We start from the raw sequence: 19,010 nt of genomic DNA, 5'->3' as shown, positions 1-19,010 counted from the left end.
ATCAGATAAAGTTCTCTTGTACAGCTGCACCAGTATTACTCTCACTCTGGCATGCACTGTTGTCAGGCACATAAAATTTGGTCATAAATGCACACATTGGTTGGAAAATTAGTTTTTTATTACTGTCATATTTGCAAATGGTCACTAACTGAGCTAGTTGCTAAATGAGGAGTGGGTGTAAAATTAAATTTAAAAATTAGGTAAAATAGTAAATAAAACTTAAAATTCCCAAATTCCCATGTAATTTCAAATAAGAATACATAAATCTTACTAAATGTTGTTATCTTGTGGGATTTGGAAACATAATTCTGTAACATATCTAAAGACCTGACATAGCCCATCTGTGAACAGAGAATTTAGTACAGTGGCTGGGACAAACAATGCAACTGAACGTCAGTCCTAATACTAAGATTAAGGCTCCAATCTTATATACATTAACCTCCATGAAAACCTTTGGAATTTACTTGATTGATTGATTGAAATATGTCAGTGAACCTAGTCTTTATTTCCCCAAACTAGATGTTTGTTGTGTATGGTCTGTTGAAAAGGATAAACTGAAGTTCAAAAGTCTCCTATTGTGTATTTAATACTTTATGTGTGAGCAGGAAATGGCTTTCATTCCAGTGTTCCTTCTTTTCTCAAATCAAATCATGGAAGGGAATAGGTTGCATCCAGAGTGTCAAAAATTATAAAAAATCACAAAGGCCAAAATCAAGATAAAAAGCAAATAGCTTGAACTAGCCTTTCGTTAAGAATTAGACACCAGTAAAAAATTTCCCTGGCTAGAGAAACTAATCTAGAAATGTATGAGGACACAGAATACTTCTTCAGCAAATGGCCCTCTTCTGTTTACAGATGATAATGAGATCTACCAAAGGTTCCCCTCCAGAACAGGTTTTTTTTTGAGAAATTGCAGTTTTATAGGAGAGATCAGCAAGTATCTTTCTGCCTAACTTCCTCCAGCCTGCCATAAGCAGATCTCACAAAAATTCTGGATCCAAACATTCATAGTTTCATTATACAAAGAGACATGGCTTTTATGTATTATGCAAAAAATCTTTACTTTACTAGAAGAACTTTTTCCATTCTCATCCCTTTTTGTGCAGTAAAATTCTAAAACCCTAGAATAAATTGCTGCAGATGATAACATTATATGTACAGTTAGCTTATTGTGCTGGATTTTAAAGAATTGGAAAAGTGTTTGGCAGTCTCTGATAACAATGGTAGCCACAATTGTAAGACAATGCTATCTTAATTGTACATTCATTTCTTCCAACTGATAAACTGTAGTGCTAGCAAATAGTGTTACCATTCTCTGCCTTTTCTAAATAGGTGAAAAATAATCAATGGGCAGGTGATGACCACAGATAGAACCACAATCAATCTGAATTGCAACTGAATCAGTAACAAAGATAGACAGACAGACAGACTAAACAGTAAAATAAAGATATTGGAAAATATACACAAAATTGATGGAGATATTGCTGTAATCTTTTGAAATCTTCTCAAATAAGTTTGTCTACTAGATGAAAATACCCTGTCACTAAGGTCCATATGAAATTAAAGAAGTCCTTTTAATAATATAATATTGTTTATTAGCAAGCTAGTGCTAGTAAATTTAAACTCTAAACAAAGTACAATTCAGAATTGTAGAAACAGACTAAGTCCCAATTTACTCTTTCCTTTAGCATGTTATACTTTCTCTATATCAGGACCCTTAAATCAAATATCTTCCGGATATATTGGAGCCCAGTTTTCATAAACCACAAGCAACATGATTATTGGTTAGATGATGGGAGTTTGTCAGACCTGTCTCAGATGCAGCTGAACCTCAGGTAGAAGAAAATGGGCCAGGTGAAGCACTGACTAGCCTTGCTTTTGGGGACCCACACCTTAGAACTAAATACATGAAAGAACCATGGAGAGATTCTGACTCTCATATAGAGATTTGGCCGCCCAGCCATGAGAGCCACTATCATAATACAGAGATCCAAAGGGCAGAGAGAAGACAGGAGTGCTAAGTTGCTTGGAAAAACTCCCTGGGAATCAGGACCTACTTAAAAATAAGTTACTGCTCTCAAGTAGCCTATTTTTTTACCAACAGCTATACTTGGATGGACCCAGTAGTTTCCATTATTTGAGCCTCTTCCTAAGAACATTCACATGCTGGAACTATTTTGATGATAGCTTGTTCTTATACTTTCCATATATTTCCCTCTATGCCTTACCTAACTATTAGGAAACTCTGATTTTTGTCTGTATCTGATACTTTTTACACTGAAAAAGGAAGTCATACACATAATGCTATTATAAAATAGTACTTACTTTGGTGACAGCCTTTGAAGAAAAAGTAATTTCATCCAGAACATTGATAACATCTCCTGGGTAAAGTCTATCAAAGTATTTGGCACAGATGTCATAGGAATGTAGCCATTCAGGTGGGGTTTCTGGAATTCTTTTAATAAGATGGGGATCCCCATTCCAGAAGAGTTTCTTAATCCAGGAAGCATAGACAGAGCTAGGAGAAAGCATCCTTCCATCTTTTCCTGGGATTTTAGGAGCAAGCTTTGAAATAGGCAGAATATTTTGACTTGTGAGGATAGGATCCAAAGCTGCCAGAGGACTTGCATTTTCTTCTGTTAGCTTTTTATAATTAAGACCTGTTAGCAGAAAAATATGAGCAACAGTCCTTACAGTGGGATCAACTAAAGTCTTACAACTAGAAACTGCAGTAAAATGTGAACCACTATTTATGGGTGCTAGGATCCTACTATCTGTGCATAACTTTCATCATATTATAGTATACTTTTCCTCAATTTATAGCATGGAATATTATGTTATTATGTTATGCAAGGTCTTTACAGAGAAACAAGTAGGCAGAGAAAAGGAGGGAGGTACATCAACGTCTCAATGAGGAGAATCATATGACCTCCCACCTCATGAGCTTTAAAGTTGTTAGAGGAAGATAATGTAATATAAATTTGCCACTCTTCCCACCACTGATATCCTATGCCAAAATTACACATGATGACATTCTTACCTGCCATCAGTATGTTCAAATGGAAATAAAAAGCATTTTTGTGTACTAAATTTTATGTTTAAAACACCTCTCGATGGAGGAGTGCATCTATGGTATAGATGTGGTTGAATTCTGCTCTATTTAATCTCTTTTAGGTGGCATATTCCTATACATGTTTATTTAGAAATAAATCCCATGGGACAGTCCTGAATAAAAATGACGACAGCTTCAATATATTTTTGTAAGTTTCGGTTAGAACTTGGAGCAGGGTTGGGAACTGGATGTTGTGTGGGGACAAAGCTTCATTAAAACCACTTCATGATATCAGTTGTGCACCACTCCTAAGTGCTGCCCATTTCTCCATGGATGATGTGAGCAGCTATAATTTTCCACACCCTCTTCACAAAGACAATAATTTCATCGTTTATTTTCTCCAGTGGGAAAGATATGCAGTGGAAAAGCTAGCAAGAGTCAGGATTTGACCCTATCCCTTCCCTGATTGATAGTCCTCTGGTCTGATCTTTTCTCAGCTAAGGAAAAAGGATAGCATAGTGAAGTGGATCCTGCAATCCACCTGCAATGGGAAAAGAAGCAGGTCAGGAAATGTGGATCTATTCTGTTGGTTCTCCTCTACTTATAACGAGCCTCACCATTTCTAGTGCCAAAGCATTAGAATTTCTAATGCCAAATTACCATTTCTTTGGGGTAATTTAGGGGTCCTGATATAGAGAAATCACCATTTCTAGTGCCAAAGTCAGAACATTAGATGGGGACTTTGCTCATGTTGGACAGGCCAGTCTAATAGGCCCACAGGATGCAGGTTTTCCAGCCCTGTTTTAAAGCAGCAGCTACCAGCCTTTTCTTTGTGTAGGCAACTAAACTAAACTAAAAAAGACCACTACGTAAAGCAGGGACTGATACAACAGCACCCACAGTGCCATGATGCATATGATTGCTCCAGATGATTCTTCTGGAACCATTTAAAAAAAAAATGACAGAAATGTCACAAGGTCTCCAAATCTGGTTTTGAGAAATGATGGTCGGCATTAAAGGCTTGGGATATCAGTCTGATGCTCAAATTGAGACAGTAGATGCTATCTAAATTTAAAATGTAGGTATCTTCTCCAGAATATCATCTTAGCACGTATATAATATGAATCAAGTCAACAAACATATTGTATCTACCAATAGAGATTACCATGAATTTAAGACAATGTTCCCCCATAGGAAGAGTAGATAGTAAAACAAAACAAAACAAAACCATAAACAAGGATCTTGTGCAGTTCCTATCTTCCTCCCTCATCTGTTCTATCAAGGTTGTCAATCATGGCTATATATAAATAGATTATCTGGATCCCTTTCAGTTGGGATTCAGACCTGGTATGGGATGGAAACAGCATTGGTTGCACTTTTGGATGATCTCTGGGGAGGGCGGGATGGGGATTGTGCATCCATCTTTGCCCCTCCTTGACCTCTCAGCAGTTTTCGATACCATCGACTGTCATATCCTTCTGGATCAGCTCAGGGGATTGGGGGGTGGGTGGCATTGTGTTGTGCTGGTTCACCTCCTTTCTTCAGGGTCGGTTCCAGTCAATGGTAATTGGGGACAATTAGAATCCCAGCCTCTACTATGTGGGATGCCGCAGGGTTCAGTGCTCTCCCCACTCCTATTCAACATTTACATGAGGCCGCTGGGTGAGATCATCCATTGTCATGGGTGAGGTATCATCAGTACACTGATGACACCCAATTATAAATCTTTGTCCCTGGTGAATTAAGTGATGCTACGGACATCTTACCCCAGTGTCTGAGGGCTGTGAGGGTCTGGATGGGGAACAACAGACTTCAGCTAAACCCTGGCAAGACTGAATAGCTTTGGATTTTGAGGCTTGCTGGTTCCAGGAATGTGCCATCTTTGGTGCTGGATGGGGTTGTATGGCCCCAGAGAGACCTGGTGTGCAATCTGGGGGTCCTCCTGGACTCATGACTCCTGCTCAAAGAGCAGGTGGAGGTCGTGGCTAGGAGGGCCTTTGCACAACTTCATGTTGTGCAACAGTTACACCCGTTTCTGGACTGGGGGGCTCTGCTCACAGTCACTCATGCCCTTGTCACCTCCTGATTGGACTACTGTGAAGCGCTCTACATGGGGCTGCCCTTGAAGAGTATCTGGAAACTGCAGTTGGTGCAAAATGCAGCGGTGCAGGCAGTTATGTCTACTTCTAGAACAGTACATGTTATACCTCTGCTCCGTGGGCTGCACTGCTTGCCAGTCTGCTTCCAGGTCCAATTCAAGGTGCTGTTTTTGACCTTTAAAGCCCTTCATGACAGGTTATCTGAGAGACCACCTGCCCGTCCCATCAGAATGGGCAAGAGAACATGCTGTGGGTCCTGTCTGTCAGGGAACTACACTTGGTGGGCCTGAGGAGGCAGGGCTTCTCTGCCTGGCGCCCACCTTATGGAACATTCTCCCTCCCGAAGTGAGGTCAGCTCCATCCCTACTTATTTTCTGGAAGTCCCTCAAGACCTGGCTATGACATCAGGTCTGGGGGCCTTAGAGGACTGGCAAGATCTTGAAGTGGCTCCCTTGCTGAACTAATCTCTTGTGTTTTGTTTTGTTTTTTAATATGACTCTGCTTGACATGTTTATTATTTTATATTTTTTGCTGTATGCTACCCAGAGTCACTTCTTGTGAGATGGGGGGCCATATAAATTTGATATATGAACAAAATATATAAATATACGCACACATATATACATACATAAATATACGTGTGTGTGTGTGTGTGTGCGCGCGTGTGTCCATGTAATGGATGGCATGACCGGGGAAGATTCTGGAATGGAACTTCAAGGTTGTCAGGAGGGGGGAGACACATTCCAGGGCAAGTGCCTCCTCAGCCTGCAGCAAGAGTGTGGGAAGACGAAGAGGATGAGGCTGGCCTCTCCCTAGAGTCTCACGGGTTAGAGCCACTAGTTGCTTTAGCATAGGTTTGGTCTGGCGAGATTTTGTCTATTAGATGCGAGCTAATAAAGGAACTGAACTGTACTAGATTGCCTCGTTGCTGTTCTTGGGCTGTACTTAACAGTCCATCTGCGAGAAGCCACCTCCCAAAAGCACAAAGCCATGACAAAAACATACTTTTATATCAACTGAATTAGTAAGTATCAATTAAAATTAACTGCCTGTAAAGTAATGTACTTCAATTACCAAATTAAGTGATTTCCATATGCAGCCTTCCTTTCTCAGATACACACAGACAAGTCTCATGCAGAAACAAGCAAGTACACACACAGGATTAAATTCATCAAACAAGTGCTAAACTGCAGCCTCATCTTTAAAGACATCCAGCTTTGCTAAGCAGCTATGAATGTTAACACCTTGTACCTGGTGCAACCGCCTTGAATTTCTTCAATAATCGTATATGAGTTTCGGGTTTGATGGTGTCTTTCATAAATTCAGAGCAACCACAGTTCTCAAGAAGTGTGAAATAGTAAAGTAAGCGCTGGTGATCCTTTCCTTCAATGATAGGATATACATATCTGGTCATATGCTCATGAAAGGCTTTGGGAACAGTTTTCAGAGTCTCAAACAGACCAAGACTTTTTGCTCGATCTTCTATTGCAGCTGTGGATAAACTGCATGGAAAGCAAAAGAAAATGTCTGATAACTGTAACAAATGAAACCACTCAGATCAAAGCCCATCATGATGATTACCAATTTAATTTTTTTTTTTTTGCTAAACACTGGATGATGTTATCAATATTAAGTATGAAAAGATTTTCAAAAAGAGAGCTTCTTTGCATTAAGCCTTAAGCTGTCATGTACAAAGCAATTAGGTCTAGCTGATAAGTGTGATTATTAACAGTTCTAAAAACTCAACCAATTTTTTTAAGGACATAATATAAATCAAAGTGTTTAAAAGATGTTCTAGTAGCATCAATTTGCAAGCTTCTATTTGTAATTTAGAAGAGTAGTGCTACACAAGCAAGGGAAAAAAATGAAAAGAAACAATGAAAATGGTGCAGGACAACATTTATTAAAAATCAGTTTCAATTTTAACCAATAGAAAAAAGAAAAGATAAATACTTTAAAAAACCCAAGTATAATTTTTTTGCTTTGGCAAGGATTTTGTCCAAATGAGTCAGAATTGTGTGCTTTTCAAATAACTCTGCAATTTATGGTCCCCATTACAATGGGACTATCTACCTTTTGCTTCTATCCCTACTTCATTTAGGCTTCTACCTGTACTTCTAAGAGGTACTCATTATTTACTTCCATGCCTCATAGGCCTCTGTTCCAAGGTGAACCAGTTAAGTATCTATCCTAGGTCCATGTTATTAGATGACTTTCTTATTGCTATAGAACTGGTTCAACAATCAGCAGGCTTTTTTTATCTAAGTTGGGTGGTTGCTTAGCAGCATGTACATTTTGCTGGAGCTAAATTTCTCCTGGAATTACATGCAATAGCAGTAGGACCTGTGTTATTAACTAATGATTTTTGAAAGATAGTGAAAATTAAGCACTCAGCCAATTTGCCTGTAGCTTTCTACTTTATGGTAACTACAAAGGGAACTTACATATCAGTGGATTGTAATAAGGAGTGAGACAAAGTGGGAGCAAACACAGGCTGGATTCACACATACTAAGCCATAGTTTGCCTACTATTTATTGAATAAACCAGTTAATGGGTTCTCATCTCACACTAAGGTAATTTTTACAAACTATAATGCCTAATTTAATACAGCATGTTAAGAAGGACGCATTGCAGCTAGATACGATGTGAAAACTATGTCATAACCTATTTCTCTTTCCCCTAAATTTCAACGTAATCTCTTGTACCAAAAGGGAAAATAGCTTCAAGAGAAGGAAGAAAAGTTACTGAAAGATGTACCAGAATGAAATATTAGAAAACTCAGCATTACCAAGAAGAGGGTAAGCAAACTTGTGTTCTCTATGTGTTTTGGGCTGTAGATCTCACCAGGCCTTGCCACTATGGCCAATATTCAGATATGGAAGCTGCACTCTAACAACATATGGAAGGCATCAAGTTGCCTACTCTACCCTTAAACTGATGTTTAATTTTTACCATTTCATTTTACAAAATCATTTAAAAGGCACATTAACAACAACAACAACGTAATAGTGAGCCACCTGACTCCCAGCAACAGTGATTTACAATTGTTGAAAACATTTAAGAACAGAAATCAATATAATCAATATTATTACACTGTTTTTCAGCCTTTGGGCTATGATCGTACTACGATTCAGATACACAATATAAAATTATAATATAACTTAAAAGTATATTTAAGGTGGGGAAGAAACATTGGAATATAAGTAAACCTTGTTCCTGCAGACCTGGCTTCCTTTTAGCCCTTCATGCTTTAATTAGTGATAGCTCTGATAAGGAAGACTACCAACAATGGATGGACTCTAGGTGTGTGCAGTTGCTTTTTGACTAAATTGAATTAGAGAATTCAGACTAAAAATGCCAACATGCCCTTTTGAATGCAAATAAATGTCAATGAGTCTTCATCTGAATCTAATTCATTTATACATATTTCAGAGTGTGATAGTATTGTTGTCAGCCATAGTGTAGGAATTCCCTCTTCTCAGTGATATAAGTATCAACAACTGAATCCAATGCTTAGTCAAGTATGAGTTCGCAATTCTGTGAAAGTATTTACCGCTCTGGTACTGTATGTTTTGAATTTTTTACATCTTTGCCACTGACTGTTATCAGAACTTCATATGGGTTCTCTTGGTACAGGAAGAAAGACTGAGCAAATGAACAATACCACTGTTCAGTGTTTGCTTCATTTATTTTATAAACAAAACTATCCAACATACCATGTGCCAGTGTCCAAAAGAAATTATTAAGCTGCGATAATTGTAACCAAATACTTCCTGTAATTGGTCTCTCACACTGATCTGCATTTTGTCACAGCAAACTCTTTTAACTCACTTAATATTTGAGTTTTGCTAGCCCGAACTGCACATTTCAGGTCCTTCCACATTTATTTATTTATACAATTTATTTACTGCCTCAATCCTCATGGACTCTAGGCAGTTACAGATACTAAAATAGGAATAAGAATAAAAATATATTTTAAAACTTTAATAACAAAAATATAACAAGTAATATTAAATAATAATAAAAAATCCATACACAATGTATATATATTTCTATGTATTTTAAATGTTTGACTTGACTATTCCAAAGCACTGAATCTGTTACTCTTCATCCATTGTCTTGCAGACTTAATTGTATGTCTGGGATCATTGCCTTGCTGCACGATCCACTTATGTTATGGTTTCAGCAGATGGAGAGATGGCTTGATATTCTCCCATAGGATTCTATGATACAAAACCAAATTCATGCTTTCTTCAGTGATGGCAAGTCATCCAGGTCCTGAGGCAGTAAGCATCCCCAAACTATGACACTTACATATCCATATTTGACAGTGAATATGAGGCTCTTATGGTGGAATGCGGTATTTGGTTTCTATTAGACCTAATAACACCAATGCAGCTTGAGAATTTCCATGTTTGAGTCATCTGTCCAGAGAAGTCTGGATGGTCATCTACATGTTTTTTGGCAACCTTAACATCAGCATCAAAGTTCTGCTTAGTAACCAGTGGCTTCTGTCTTGTTACTCTCTCCCATGAATCTCATTTTTACCACACTTTTCTGATGGTGGAGTCAGGCAAGAAAGGCCCACAGATCACTGGATGTTGTTTTGAGGTTCTTGTGATTTTCTGCGTAATTTTATGCTCTGCTCTTGAGATATTTTGATAGGTTTCTGATTGCAGACTGGTGAAGCCCCAGAGATTTAGAAATAGATTTGGAACCTTCTCCTGACTGATAAACACATTTTTTTTAACTGGAATCTTCAGAAATTTATTTTAAGTAGTTATACCGTGCCTCTTGAATTGTAATAAGAACTTTACTGTGATGAGACGAGACAAAGTTTGTGAGATTTATATAGGACAAGCTAGCCTTCAATGTTTAATGAAATATTCATACAAGTGGCCCCAGCACACTGAAATTGCATGTTGGATTATTTTGTTTATAAAAATATGAACTAAGTATTAAACATTATTTATTCTCTCAGACTCCTTTTGCATGTCAATAGGAGCCGCATGAAACTCTAATAACATTCAGAGACAAAGAATTGCAAACATCCAGAAAACCCAGTAGAAGTTGAACACTTCTGCACAAAACTATATATATATTGTCTCAGTTAATCAAGATGAGAATGTTCAGTTGAGCTCCTCCTTTGAATACTTGCCATTAAAATAAATGAAACAGACTGAGGTTCTATACTTACCCACTATCACTGAAGAGAAATTCCAAGTGTGTCATATGAACTTCCCAGAGTGGGACATTATAACGCTGAGCCAAGGAGAGAGCTATACTGTACACATTTTCTTCAAGTGTTCTGGTTAATGAGAAATCATAATAAACATGTGAAAAAATAGTTTAATTAGGCTATTAGAGTAAAAAATCAATAGGAAAAATGCTTAACTACAAAACAGAACAGTGTCCGCAGGATCTATTCATCTAAGCCAGGCTGTTTCAAACTATTCTTGGAATCCTAGAGTTCCATGAGAGACTAAAGCCCCCCCTCCAGCCCCCCCCAAAAGTTAATTTGAACATAGCCAATTTTCCATTGCTAGAGCTTTGCCTCTTGATCAGTGGTTTCAGGATTTTTTTCCTTAACTAAAAGGTTCCACGGCCTGGAAAGGTTGGAACATCCTGCTCTAAGCAAATTCTTCAGAAACTGTACTTTCATTCAATAAATGCATGCATGCATGCATGCATCAGAATGAAAAGGAATAGACTTTAAAGTTAAGTCTGGTTTTCAAAAAAATAAATGGGTGAAAGTGTTATTCATACTTCAGTAATTTCTTAATTAATGTGGAATCAGCAGAGGCTATAGCCTGGATCCAAGGAACATTATTTATGTATTTAAGTCAAGCAAAAGAGCTTTCGTTAGATATAACACTTCTCAAGCTGCAGTATGCATTGCTAGTAATTATTAACTAACTCCTACTCCCTTGGGGAGAAACAAGTACCTTCTATTCACATCTTTATAATTCTTGTTTTTGAGTGTATGATAGTAAGAAATACTAAAGAACATAAAAGATATAAAGTTTGACCAAGACTCTGAAGAACTGACCTAACTGGATTAATTTCTTCGGGGAGGTTGAATGTCATATAGGAGCACACCACACTTGTAGCAAAACATTTTGGGAATTATTATTAAGTCCCAGAACTGCACATTTTACTAATCAAAGCTGAAACCAAGGAAGGCCTTTTGAGAATGGGGAATTTTACATCCTCGCAAGTATCTGTAAGTATGGATCAGAAGTAGTAATCCACATTCCCTTGAAGGCAATGCGAAAGTTCCCTGATATGCTTCTGATATTGTACTTTGAGGCAAGCAAGATAAATAATTTTATAAGGTTTATACTCAAGGAGCTTTTGCATCCCGAGTCTCAGAGACATCAGGCAGGGATTCAGTCAAAGCAGCTACATTTCTCTATCTCTCAATAAATACAGAAAATCCTTGGGTTATGATAGCAATTTCCATTGCTAAGTGATGTTGTCGTAAAGTGTGATGACATATGACTGCTTTGTTTAGCGATGGCAAACCCAGCAGTCTAGGTTGCCATCATAATCTCAGGACCATGCAGGTTGTTAATTGGGAAGAGGCAGGAATCCCAGGCAAGGAGCACAGGGGGTGCTGGGGGGGGTGCCAGGCAGGCACTTCTGAGTGCAGGTGGGCTGGCGGGGGCCACAGGGTGGGCCAGTGGGGTCTGCGGGTGGGTGTTTCTGAATTTGGGTATGCCGGTGGGTGCAACAGGCAGGTGCTTCTGAGATGGGCAGGCTGGCGATACTTCTGAGCGCCTGGGATCTCCTGGGATTCCCTGGGATCTTATACTTCATAGCAGAGGTTCTTGGGAGAAAAAGCGGCAAGAACAACTTATGGCAGTAACTTGCAACCTTCCCTGTTGGCTTCTCCATTGACTTTGCTTGTGGGAAGCCGACAGGGAAGGTCACAAATGGTGATCACATGACTGTGGCTCGCTGTGACATCATAAATGTGAGCTGGCCACCCGAGCACCTGGATCACAATCACTTGACTGCAGGGATGGTGTGACAACCGCAACTTTGCAGTCTGGTCGTAAGTCCCCCTGGTTCAGCACCGTCATAATTTTGAACAGCTGCTGAATGAATGGTCGTAACTCAACAACTACTACTATTATGTGTCAAATATATACACATGTTCTAGATCCATGCAATAAGCCATGTTAGAAGATATGCTCTGCTGTCCTCTTCTATAAGAGGTTTCCCCAGAGAAGGATTTCATGGTTGCCATGTATACATCCTAACATATGGTTTGGTAGTTAGAACAATAATGGAACCAGCTGGCACATGTGGTTTTGTATTTTAATCCACTTCAACTAGTGAAAGCAATACTATGCAAAGCAAAATATAGGGAGAAAATAGGGAACACCATGATGTAACTGGTGGTTATCCTGTGATGGAGATCTGCATGGCATGTGCTTAGAGATGATTCACTAAGCATTCACAGGATTGCCCAGTTACCGTTCACGTTCACGATTTAATCTAATGACAAACTGAAGTACAATGAACCTTTTTCTAAAATAAGTGACCTGCTGATCCTCATCATAAATTAAGTGGCAGTGTTCAACAATAAATAAAAGGAATAAATAGAAGAATTATTAATACATTTCACCGTTTCTCATGCTTATATTTTTAGACTGTGGAGTCCTCTCCTTTGTAAAATGTGATGTGCATTGCATTAACAATTACACTGGATTTTGTTACACATTTTAAAAAACTATTGGATAATCTAACACCTTTTTAATGGAAATAAGCAAATCTGCAATAATAGTAACAGTAGTATTACTACTATTTGTGCAAGAGGTATGCTCTGGGTCCCGTCTATTAGGGAATGCCATCTGGCAGTCCTAGACAGACAGCCTTTTCTGTCATGGCACCCATCCTTGGAACATCATCTCCCTAGAGATCAGATTGGCCCCGCCCCTACTGGCTTTTTGTAAGGCCTTAAAGACTTGGTTTTGCCATAGGGCTTGGGGATCCAGGTGTGCAACTGAGCCTGTACAGTGGCTCTGTTGGTTGTTGTTGGCAGTTCTTAGTATACCCTGGCTAATGACTGTGTTGTTGTATGCCTTTTTACATTGTTTTATATGTGTTTCTGTTTTGTTTTCTGTTTTCCCTATAGCTTAAATTGCTGTGAGCCATCCAGAGTCATGTATTTGAGATGGGCAGCTATATAAATTGAAATAATAAATAAGTAATAATAATACAAAAGTCTCTTCACTAAGTGCAGTTAAAAAAATAGATTCTGATTTGCATTTTAGATATGACAGGTTAACAGACATACAAAGCAGACACTACTTACTCTGCCAAACCTAATATGGTTTCCCTTTTGTACTGAGCATCTGCTGTAAACCTTTGGACATCCACTCCTTTGCCAAGCCCTTGAAGAATTTGAGCCTGGGTGAAATCCAAGAGTCGTTCATTATAGTACTGAAGATGTTTAATCATAATTGCTATTTCTTCTGGCCAGTCTGCATAGCTGGAGTTGGTAACATGCTTTGTGACCATCTGAATTAAATCTTTGGGGTCAGCCTGTAGAATTAATTCATAACACACTGAGATATACATTTGTCCAATTAAACATGTTAGAATGTTATGATGACATCTTTAATTGTCTGCAAAATATGGGGCCACATGGGAGGAGAGGAAACACCTTCAAATTTTAATTCAGGACTTTGATTCATGGCATAATTCCTCTCTCTTCTAGCAATAATTTTAATACTTTTTTATCATTTCGAACAAAAGCAAGAAAGCAAGTAAAGAGAAAAAAATCCTTCCCTTCAAAGCACACTGCTAACCAAAACCAAAACCAAAAACCCTGCACTTCCTCAAATTTTGCAGATTCCTTCACTAGCAAACCTTTTTGTGCTATGCAGTTTTTTTCATTACAGTAGATCACAAAAATTGACAGGGGATAAATGTATCCTTTTGTGTGTTCTCAAACTCTTAAAGACTGTTCTAGCACCAAAATCCTTAAACCTATTCATTTAAAATATAAGAGTTTTAGTACCCTCAGAACAGAAAAAAAAAAGCTTGAACATTTCTTTCAATTTTGTCAGGAAATAAAAGGGATCGGTGACTCTTTTTTTCTTTTTAAAAATCAAAATATAAAAGCTTCTTTCCAAACCTCCACATTGATTTGTTTTAAATTAGGCAGCTTTCTCTCTTTATGAGGGACTACTCCATTTACAAATTTCATTCAATTCTGACAAAACTAAGTACAATTTATTTTTGTTTGCTAATTTACAGATCTCTTATTTGCAAACAAAGATTTAGATTTCATTTCTGGATCAATCTGAAGTGAACCTAAATGCTTCCCAAATTGTAATGCAAATGAAATCATATCAATGCATATTCCTAATAAAAACTCCTGTATTTTACAACATTGTTTTATATAACTATGACTTTACCACTTTCATGGAAGGGTCAAGATCCATAATTCACCTAGCTTCATCAAGTACTGAGACATATATTCTTTACTCTTTGCATGAAAACCTAATGAAGCAATTAAAAAGTCTAAACAGTAGAAAAGCTATTTCTAAACATGATATGGAGAAAATACTAGTGTGCTAAAATGAACAAATGAATTAAAACTCACAGAAACACCTCTGCTAGATTCTCCTTGAATAATTCTGGGATGCCTCTCACCTAGCATGATTGGGTCAATTAGTCACTCCCAAACCTTGTTTAATTTGTATATTATCTTGCACTTGAATACTAATGAAAAGAAGCTGTACATGGCTCAGTGAGCATTTCAGTGTTCCCAGGCCAGAAATGCAGTGAGATGCTACAGAAAACATGTGGACTCTGTTTCTTTTCTGTCAAGTCCCAGTTGCCTGGCTCCTGCCCCCCTCCTCAGTCTAGTAATTTTGTGGTTGCATCCTACGATAACCATCTACCAATAGAAATGGAATCTGCCTGTAGAATTGCTACCTTCAATCATCCCTCAGTATAAACATCCCCAATCTACTCCAAACACAGAAATCCGAGTAGAAAAAAAGTAATAGGAAGCCTCATTGAATCAGTAGGAATTTGTTCACTTAACAGTGGATGGACTAATTTTTGGTTTGATTTTACTCTATTAAGAAGTTGTCTTTTAATGTGACGTATGAGTCCATTTCTGTAAAATTCCTGACAGCTATTTGTAAATATGACAAACACTACAGTAGAATATTTAAAAATATATATTTATCAAAATGGTACTACTTAAGTGAAACAATAAATGCATATGACAGACAACATTTACACCAGATGATAGGTAACAGATGTATCAGTTTGAACAAAAGGAAACCTACTCTTCCTTTAGAGGAACCAGTTTAGCGCACAATTTGTTTTTCATAGCATATTTTGATAAAAACAAAATAGATTAACAGATCCCCAAGGTAACTCATAAAAATGGTGTAACAGGTAACTTGTGATGAAGCGGTTCCTATCTGATCATCTAAATGAATAGATAAGAAGAAACACAATATTGTGCTTACTCCTACTGTATTCAAATAATGTCTGAAGCATTTTATTTTGCTCAGAGGCAGTTTATAATTTAATTGCTATGAGTTCTGAAAAAAAAACTCAAGCAAAGATGAAAAAATAAGTTTTAAAGACAAATGAGATATGTATATCATTTGACAAGGTAATAGAAATAATTATCTTGTAATACACCAAATGAGTTACTTTGTGTTAAAAAGAAATAATCATATATCTATATCTATAGATCTATATCTATATATTTCTACTAGTTTCTTACTGTTGAAGGTCAAAACTAACACAAATATATATGAGAGATACTTAGTTTTGACCTTCAACAGTAAGAAACTAGTAGAATGAATTAAATAAAAAATGACAATTTTTCAGAAAAGAAACTTATTTTTATTGTATTGTATTTATTGTATTTTTACTTCATAGAAGTCTTTTCCAGTAGTGTACAAGAGCACAAAGAGGACTCATATTCAAAGAGGATAAGTATAAAGCAAAAGATGTCACAAAACGTTGCATTTTTTGTATATCATTTTTATTAAAGAAATTTTTAACAAAATAAAAGCCATAAGAGAAAAAGAATAAGGAAAAATAGTGAGTAGTGAGAAAAGAAAATAGAAAAAGAAAAAGCAATAGAAAAGAAAATAGAAAGGTAAAAGAAAGAAAAGGGAAAAAAAGGTTATAAAAAAGTGGCTTCCAATCTTTTTGACAACAGTTATAGAAACATTTACATTTTACCATCATAGTTTCCTTCTTTCCATATGCTACCCTTTCTAATCTTCAAACTCATAAATCACAAGTTCATTTTTCTCTTTTTTCAGCAAAAAGTCCATAAGGGGTTTCTAATCACTAATTTCTGATGGTCATCTTCATCCCATTCCAAAAAGTTTGTTAAAGATTGAACAACCTTTTCTCTAGTGCATTCTCCAGGAACCTCTGGAACTGCTCTAAGTCTCAAGCAGAATTCTTTTTCTCTCAATTCCAGTAATACCAGATTGTCTAAGTCCTTTTCCATTTCTGTTTATTATTTCTGTTTTACTGTCTAAAATTTCTACTTTGTCATTAATTTGTTTAACTTCTCCAGTAAGTTGCCCTATAGATTCTTCAATTTCTTTGTAACTTCTTCTTTTCTCTCCTCTTTCATCTTTGTCAAACCTTTCTTCCATTGTCACTCCAAAAGCAACCAGCTTACTTTTAACAGATTTAACAGATTCAGATACTTGCTTTCCCATCTCTTCAAACATTTTTTGTAATATTTCTGGTGTAATTCCCTTTGCCATTGGTTGCTTTAACAAAGCTCTCCTTTCCTCACTCTGCTTTGCAGCTTTTCTGGTGGTTGCCATTTTTTTTCTTTAATTTATAATCCAAAAGTAAAAGTCAGTCAGTTACAAAGATGAAGGTAAAAAGCAGGCGTCTCTTCCCCCTTTTTCGCTTTCTGTATACCCTTAAGGCTTTAGTCCAATCTGTCTTTCCGTAGTTTTAATGACACAATCTGTCTCATATTACACTTACCTCCTTATTTTGTAAATTCCACCAATTTCCTTTTGATGACAATCAATCAACATTGTTGGAAGGTCTGGTCTGTTTATTAAGTTAATTCCAAATAACGTCAAAAGCACTTTCACCAAAATATTTATCTTTTAAATTTATAAAGTCCCCTTTACCTGTTTGCAACTTTCTTAGTTAAAATCTTGATTAAGCACTATGCTGTTATTTTAAAGACTTTTAAAAGGATAATTTTCCACTTTGTTTTGCTTTCTGTAATTTGGAAGGAAGGCTGATTCTCTGAGAACTTTTTTTCTTTGTCCTGCTGTTTTCAAAGACCCCTTTTCAACTGTAAATTGATTGTATCCTAAAGTGATTAAGAAAGTGAGGGTTGGTAAGAAAGGACTTACTGTCCTTTAAAAGGCTGTGCTGCGTGTGCGAGTCAGTTGGTTTTCCCTTGACCCCCAGCCGCTCTACCCACGAGAAAACTGCAAGATTTCCATCCTGTAGTCTCCTCATGAGGAGCAGCTGTCTGGGGTGCAAGTGGGCAATCTCTCAGTCTCTCCTTTATCTGGAAAGACTTTCGCCAGCTGGAAATCACTGCTGGCTGCCCTTCACTATTGCAGCACTGTCTCTGCTACTTCAAAGACATCTAGTCCATCATAGAACCTCACCCGAAGCTCCACAAAATTTTATATTGTTATGACTGTTCAAACATAAAAAAAGCCCCCATCCCAAACCCATTTTAAAAAGAAAGGACTACAAATAAATATTAGCTTACTATGCACCTATTATGAGCAATAGTTTGATACATTTTGAAGAGAAAAAAGAACAAGAAGATATTACTGTATGATTAAAGATTTTCAGTCCACTTTCCCAAAACAAATCTGTTGAACTACAATTCTTATTATTCCCAGTCAGAATACCAATAAGAATCATAACCTAACAAATTTGGAAGTCACTTCTTTATGGAAGATTGTTCTAGGATATGGTGCTTCCCTTGTTAGCATTAGCACAGTGAAATAAAAGTAGATTTTACACTTACACTACATACACTGCATAAGTTTGCACGTAGGATATTTAAGTATTGGGAAGTATGGAATTTTTATAGAAGAATCTACTATTCTCCTAGTAGCATTAACAAAGGTTAGCCAAAGATTACACTCAAGTACATTCAAAGTAATAATGCATTATTAGTATTCCCAATTTCCTTGATAGCAATATAGCTTCCTATAAATTTCACTACATCTCATTCTATTTTTATAAAATATTACAAGTTGCTCTTCAGAGTATCCCAATAAAGGTTTCATTTAAGTTACCAATAACCAAAACACCATTTATTATTTGATACGGTACAGCTGGGTTTCAGAAAGTGTGTTCCACTTATGCTGGGATTTAAAAAGCTTATCAGATCTACAAAATATGACCATTTCATCTGCTGTCATGCCAATTTGTGAAATTGAAGATTTCTGACAGCAAACACACATTTTAATACATAGGCCTCTGTCATTCCCCTGTGCAACTAATATCTAATCCAAGTAATACCTTAAATTAAGGACTACCTTGTGGCAATAAAGGCAGTGAAATGTGCTTATTTCTCCACCCTTATTGAGTCTGCAGACAGCTGCCCAGCAACCCTACTTCAGGTGACCTCTGCAGGGTCATTTGAACATTATGCTCAGCATCTGATGGATGAAGTTGCTCAGACCCGCTTGGAGTTAGACTGTGCTGGTTCTATGGAGATGATGGGGACACAGTCTAATCCATTTATCTGGGCAGAGTTCAATCTGGTTTCTCCCAAGAAGTAGACAGGTTCTTTGGGATGCTGACCCCTGCCACATGTGTGGTTGATACATGCTCCTTCTGGTTGGTTAGTGCT

General features: G+C 37.2%; 1 protein-coding gene across 1 annotated transcript in view; it reads right to left on the bottom strand.

Moving 5' to 3' along the window:
- Positions 1 to 19,010, bottom strand: part of NBAS (NBAS subunit of NRZ tethering complex) — a 191,603-nt gene that overhangs the window by 49,779 nt on the left and 122,814 nt on the right. The window contains exons 41-44 of the mRNA XM_088135940.1: positions 13,476 to 13,705; positions 10,350 to 10,460; positions 6,403 to 6,653; positions 2,326 to 2,660 (exon numbers count right to left, since the gene is read on the bottom strand). Of these exons, the coding sequence (XP_087992066.1) occupies positions 2,326 to 2,660; positions 6,403 to 6,653; positions 10,350 to 10,460; positions 13,476 to 13,705 (927 nt within the window). The remainder of the gene's footprint in view (positions 1 to 2,325; positions 2,661 to 6,402; positions 6,654 to 10,349; positions 10,461 to 13,475; positions 13,706 to 19,010) is intronic.

The sequence above is a fragment of the Python bivittatus genome, unplaced genomic scaffold (genome assembly GCF_059951505.1).
Source record: "Python bivittatus isolate LINGU-HERP-01145 unplaced genomic scaffold, Pbiv_v1 ctg000020_np1212, whole genome shotgun sequence".
NCBI lineage: Eukaryota > Metazoa > Chordata > Lepidosauria > Squamata > Pythonidae > Python > Python bivittatus.
Note: the sequence above shows the minus strand (reverse complement) of the source record. Positions and strands in the feature narration are given on the sequence as shown.